Source organism: Solanum pennellii, chromosome 8 (genome assembly GCF_001406875.1).
Source record: "Solanum pennellii chromosome 8, SPENNV200".
NCBI lineage: Eukaryota > Viridiplantae > Streptophyta > Magnoliopsida > Solanales > Solanaceae > Solanum > Solanum pennellii.
The window spans coordinates 65,777,849-65,785,042 of record NC_028644.1 but is presented as its reverse complement, the minus strand read 5'-3'; the positions used below and the strand labels follow the sequence as shown (position 1 = coordinate 65,785,042).

At 28.2% G+C, this 7,194-nt stretch overlaps 1 protein-coding gene across 1 annotated transcript in view; it reads right to left on the bottom strand.

Moving 5' to 3' along the window:
• LOC107026617 overlaps positions 1–1,291 on the bottom strand; it is a 9,102-nt gene extending 7,811 nt beyond the window's left edge. Inside the window, exon 1 of the mRNA XM_015227657.2 lies at positions 929–1,291. Within this exon, the coding sequence (XP_015083143.1) occupies positions 929–1,119 (191 nt within the window). The 5' untranslated portion in view covers positions 1,120–1,291. The remainder of the gene's footprint in view (positions 1–928) is intronic.
• Between the last annotated feature and the right edge of the window lie 5,903 nt (positions 1,292–7,194).

Here is a 7,194-nt window from a genome sequence, read left to right as displayed (position 1 = left end):
TTCTTCGGTTTACTTCTACTGCCACTCTTGACTCCTGCTATAGTAAACGTCTCACACCTTCTCACTGGCACCTTCTGTTCACATGTACGAACCATCTTACCCTTACTTCCCTCATCTTGTCCGCTACACTCCCACCTTGTCCCATATAGCTTCATTCACAATCATATCTCTCCCACACACATTTATTTGAATATCCTGATCTCCGCTACCTTCATCTTCTGAACGTGGCATTCTTGACTGGCCAGCACTCTGCCACAAACAAGAGCCTACGAATAATTCATTTTATCTCTACAGTGATGCATACCAAATTCATTGTTTCTTCAATCGTGTACAAAGATTCTTCCTTTCTCTTGAGAGACTGACAAGCTGCAATTAAACCAAATACTGAAAGCCACTCAATTTAAGCCTTCTTCTAGACAAAATCCAGTGGTTAAAACATGAAATCTGAAAGCAGTAATCACATCGAGAAGGAATGACCAAATGATTCCCTGGCTCTTAACAAACTGCATTTGTTGTTAATCTGTCTACTATACATGGAGACTGCATTTGCTTATAATCTAAATTATATTCTTTCCATTTTGAAAAATTCTGAACTGTTTGACTGCATTCCACTTAAAATAGTACTCCCCATACAATTTGTTCAACTTTCAAAACCTCAAGTTCATTTGACTTATGAAACTAGTCCTCTCTATCAAACAGATTTTTCAACTATCATTAGGTATCTGGCTACACTAACATTAATACAACACATAATTCAAGGGAACACTTAAATCTCTGAGTTCATCCATACAGGATATGTGCAATAATCATGGACATACACTTATGAAGGGAATAAACTGGGAAATAGGGTTTCTTAAGCACAATTCCAATGGAATAAACTGAAGGAAAAAAAAAGCTATACAGAAACGACAAAGAACAAAGACATCACCTTGAGCGAGCAACATTGCCGCACTTTATGCACTTGGGTTTATTAAGACCTCGGAGATTTTTTGATGCGTTTGTCGTCGGAAGGCTGGAAAAAGCAGCAGCAGCGGTTGCGGTGGGAACGGCGGGGGCAGGTGCCGGTGACGGAGCGTTATCGGCGCTGTGGTTACTTAGGGCAGGCGACGACGCAGCCATTGATGAACAATTTAGGCATTCAAAGACTTCACCTTTACTCTCTCATTCATAGAGCTGGTGGAGCAACCGAGGGAGAGTTATCGTAACGGTTAACTGCGGCGGCGCGTGGGTTCAATTGCTCTCTTTTGCTGCTGAAATGTTGTACAGAATTTGTCTTCGATTGGGTAAAAGGCTTATTAGACATAAAATTTTGGTTTTATATTAAGGAATTATAGGACTATTTTGCCCTTATATTTACCGTATGGAGTTATACTTATTGAGGTCCTCATTGGTAATTTTGGAAAAAAAAATTCAATTGTTTATTTCACGTAAATCAAATTTCTTATTTTTCTTGTCAGGATGTAAGATTATTCTCAAAGTATTAAATATCTAAAATTGACCAATATCTGGAATTTTTTCCAATTTAAATTAAATAAAATATTGAAATTCAGAAATTGAGATGATCAGTATAGTTCCAAAAAACATAATCATGATTATGATCTTATACAAAATAAAATGTTTTCGTATAAAGCGAGAGAAAATTATATATATACGTATATTTTTTTCTTACTCTCCCCTTTCCCAGATTACAAATATATACATCGCATTTGTGTTTGGATAAAGCGAGAAAAAATTGTATATAGTAGTACAAATGCATATTTTTTCGTCTTTATGCACTTATGATTATGCAAATATGATCTTCTCTACCCAGTTTTCTTTTGTCTTTTTCTCGTTTTATAAAACACAAATTATACAATTGATTTTTCTGCATATGTATATTGAAATGTATTATACAGTGACTTCTTTTGTATATATGTAAAGCGAAATAGTCACAACAAACATAATGTTTACTATAAAGTGCAATTATACAAACTATAGTTATAACATATAAATATAATTTCTATATTTGGTAAATATCATATGTATAAGAAAAAATATTAGGATATTCATAATAATCATCATTAATGTCATGCACAGTAAATCAAATAAAACTCAAGTACGAATATTAAAAGATTAAAATAGTGTATAAATAGTGTCCATTATATATGCTATTAAACTTCACGAGGAAATGCTACTAATTTGTTTGATGAAACTAGTTAACAAATACAAATTTGAGTTTGGACCTGGGCCTGGGCTTGGGCTGGGAGTGACAAAATCACATTTAATTCGTTCAATCTGGCACAATTCATTTAGGTTTAGTGCCCGTTTGAATTGATTTATTTTAGGTATTTTTAAGCTAAAATAGTTTTTAAATAGTTTTGAAGTGTTTGAATAAAGTTAAAAAGTATTTAAAGATACTTATTTTAAAGCCAAACAACAAAATAAGTCAAAGTCATGAGTTATAAATCCTAACTTATGACTCTTGGCTTATAAGCATAAACCCTAAAGTCAATCCAAACATGCCCTAAAGATTGATTATTGACCCACACATTTGTTAGTTCAACCCATCTTTAACTCAACTCATGCAAACTGATTAAAAATTGAATTGATATGTGACCCAATTTGATTCTTGAGAAATCGTGTCAATATATTTTTTAAAAAATTTTATCTTATTTTATATGTTAATATAGTTATAACAAAGAAAATTTTTTATTAGGTATTTAAAACTTATAAAATCGCAAATAAAGTTTTACAACTTGATAAAAATTGGACTGATTGAGTTATGAACTCGTTATCTAATTCATTTTGACCCAACTCATTTTGATCAAAATAAATTTGGCTTGGATTGACTTTTAACCCGTTTATTATCTTGACTCATTTTAACCCGCACAAATTTAATTCAACCCATTCAATCCGCCGTCCTAACCTGCGTGTATATGTATATATATATATATATAGGTATTATTTATTTAATGCAATAATAATTTTAATAAGTGCAATTTACATATTTAGTTCGAATCATTTTTAATTAAATAAATTGTATTTATCTTTAAATACATTTAATGAATATATTTCTTATGTCTCGCTCACCTCTTTCTTCTCTATTACTTGCCTTTTTCGACCTTCTATATTTTTGTATTGGTGTTTCACAATTTCAAAATTATATTTTTAAGTGTTCCGTTATAAAAATATCTTTAGTTAATTTTATTGGTACACCTTAGTCCAAACCACTAACATTTGGTGAAGTCATGGCTAACATGTGTCACATTCTAGAAATTTAAATTATTTTAAACGTTTCACTTTTCTTATTTTATAAGTTTATTTTTTTCTCTAAATTCTAATTAAAGACTTTTACTTACTTAGCTACTAAGAAGATTGAAAAAAAAATCCAAATTATTTATTTATTTCTCTTACCAAAATGAAAGTCACACTTTTATATTTTTAATTTCGTATTTAATATTTGATGGCAATATTATATTAAAGTAAAAATAAATCATAATTTGTTCATTTCAAAATTAATTTCTGAACTTGCTTAGTATATATTAATACTACTTTATCAAATGAACACGCAGGACAAAAAAATGGACTACGCACTTAACACAAAAAGTCCATTTCATTTAGTGGTTTAATTTGACGAAATTTCTAATAATATAATATAAATTGCTTTAAGATATATTATTTTTAGTTATTTAATACTGTATCCAATGATGATCAAATTTAATACATTGTTTATTTAAGTTCACCTACCACGTAAGCTCCCTTTCATAAGGTGGCTATTGACTATATACACGTCGAATTATTGTGGAAAGAAATTTCTATACTATCATGTCACAAGAAAAATATTCATTTTTTATGATAGTAGTTCGGATTAACTTTTTTTTTTTGTATATTTTAATTATATTTTTCATCTCCTATCAACAATAAGATAAAGATTAAAATGATATAATAATATAAAAATTATTTACGTTGACGGTGTAGTCAAATTCATCTAAAATAGTGGACCATTAGTTTGTACACTATGCATCCCATTTATTGGAGCCAAACATAATTGAAAAAACTAGGAGACCATCTACCCGTATAAAATTTTCTATTGAAAATTTAATGTGATTTTTTTGTGTATGTTTTGAGTATAGTTAAATGTTATGTCTGTTGAAGAAGAAGGAAATTGACGATTGGAAAAGGAACAGGTCTAAGGCAGTTGACTGACTTGTCTACAGCAAGTGTCGATGAAGAAGGAAGCTGAGGATTGGAACATGTCGAAGAAAGAGGTCCAACGAAACTGACTGACGAGTTACAACACTGTTGAAGAAATAGAGTGGCACTAGGATTAGACTACCAATGTTAATTATGATTATATTTCGTCTAGAATTATTTATATGATTAGGATTATAGTACAATTAGGATTATAGTACAATTAGGATTAGATTATTTATAATTGCATTATTATTATTATAGTAGTAATAGGTACTGTAGTAGCACTCTAAGTATATTTAATATAAGGAGTATGTTATTAACATTATGATTTATCAATTTATCATTATTGATCAACATATCAATACAACAAATATTGATCAACATATCAATATAACAAATATTGATCAACATATCAATACTACAAATATTGATCAACATATCAATACTATTAATATTGATTAACATATCAATACTACCAATATTGATCAACATATCAATAGATCAATACAACCAATACATTAATTATTAATACAATCCTTGATTTCTCTAAGTCCTGACATGAAAATTCTACATGTTTTTCTACAATGTCAACTAAAGAAAGTAATATTCAATGTCAATTGAATACTGACTACTTAGAAAAAATATAAATGAATTTCATTTGTATTAGTTTTAATTTGATTAAACTTTAAAAGAAATTTTCAAAATGCTATCTTTTAAATGTTAATAAGGAATATAAATTACAGTAGACAAGTTTGATGTAACAAATTCTAACTAAAAAATTTGTTTCTTAAGAGGTGTGTGCGGGGTGGGGTGGGTGGGGTGGGTGGGAGTGTTTGTTTTTTCATTCGACTGAGATTTTGTTCATTATACAATAAAACAATATTTATTTAAGACATTACGATAATATTATTAAAAGAAAAAGGGAAAAACGTTTAATATTATATTGAGAGTTTTATATGCAAGACAAAGGTGTAACATCAAATTGGTAAATATCACGTAGGGTGTGAAGTCTACATTGAAATGGAAAAGAAAGGAAGGTAGCTACTTATGTGTGTGAATGCATCTAAGAAAAATCATTCTGAATTCGCCTAAAATGAATAATATCATATTACACTATATGTCAAAAATATTTTTAGATTTTTAGAACTCAAATATAGCACGATTCTTAAAATTTGGTACTAGAAAGATAATTTTGACTTTGCCCTCTAAAAGTTTCTTATAAAAACAAATCATTCATCTGCATTAGTTGTCACATTTCTCTTTCACATATTTTAAAAAAACTTACAAATAAAAAGTGTATGTTATTAATTTATCATTCTTTTTAACGTAATTGATTTCTCTTACTTTAAAAATCAATCAATCTTTTTAATAATATTAACAACTAATATAAAATTAAATATACTAAAATTTTATTTCTAACGTCCAAAAATCAACGCAAAAGACGAAAATTATAAGCCGAAATGAGTATATGACAACTAAGAAGAAAACTTATGCATTCCACAATTGATAATTATTGATTTATATTAGTTTGACTTTCACCAAAAGCACCCAAAAAAGTGATAATTTTATGGACAATTTGTAACATTGCATTATAAAATATCTTTAGTTGATTTTAATTTTTATATATTGTCACAACTGACGTTATATATGATGACATCATCACTAAAACGTCATTTTTTCAACCTACTTCTTTCGTTTCAAATTTGTCGGTCATATTTTTCTTTAAATTAGCTAGTTTTAAGAAATGTATTTTTTCAAATAAATTTTTATTTTATTTTTCACCTAATAAGTTTAAGATTACTAGAGTAAATCACATTTTAATATATTAGTATACATATTTTTAAGATTCAAACTTTTTGAAATTCAATATCAAATTGAAATTAGATAAATAAATTAAAATGGAAAAATTATCGAATAAATTTCACATATAACAGCATAAAAATCATGTTTGTGTTTTATAGCTATAGTTTGTATAATTGCTCTTCATGGCAAATTTTATGTTCGTTATGGAGCTTTTAATCTGTATAAGTCGCTACAAACATCCAATGTTATACAAATTGTTCAGTTTTGTATATATTTATTTATACATTGTAATTTATATAATAAGATTTGTATATTTGTATAGTTATAAGTGTATATGATGAAAATGTATGTATTTGTATTTGTATATATATTTTTCTCTCGCTTTATGTAAACACATTTTATACCGAAATGTATAAATGGCTAATTATATACTGAATCAAATGACAAAAAAAGAAATGTTTGTTGTGAATTGCAATTAAAATAAACTATGACTATAACATTTAATCTGAATTAATAATCTGCGATTTCGTACACCGAATATTATACAAGAGGCCGGTGAGAAGAGGAACCCTGCCAAACTTCCTACACAAACAAAAAGTAGTTGATAGTGCAATATTGAATTAATCTTTTAAAACCCGTGTTTGAATTTTCTTCTTGTCCTTGGTCTATTCCTACTACAATCTAAATTAAGCACGAACAACAATAATCACAATGTTCGATATTTTTAATTACTTTGTAAGGCATTTTAGCAATATAACGTCATTATATTAGAGTATTAGACTCTCTTTGTAATATTGGATATTGGATCTGAATCGCGATTTATTTATATATACGTGGGATAATACGATACATTTATAGTATAGATAAATTTGAAAGAAGTTGACTAGGGAATTAGTTTGTTAGTGTTCCCACACCTATAGTCGACTAATTCTGATTTTTGTTAGTGTTTTCTGTTCAAAAATTTTTTATTTTAAAATTCAATATTAAAAAAAATTTAACAATAACCCGTTTACTACGTGCACTATATCAACTGATTGTTTTTAATAGGTAAACAATCATTAATCGTTGTTCGTATTAGTGAATTATTCATTATTCAATTAAAATAATAACAAAAACAATTTCTAAGAAAGACCTAGGCATTTCAAAAATGACGAAAATTATATTTCATTGAGTACCTTATTACGTTGCATTGGTGACACCAGCACAAGTTTCCCCCCC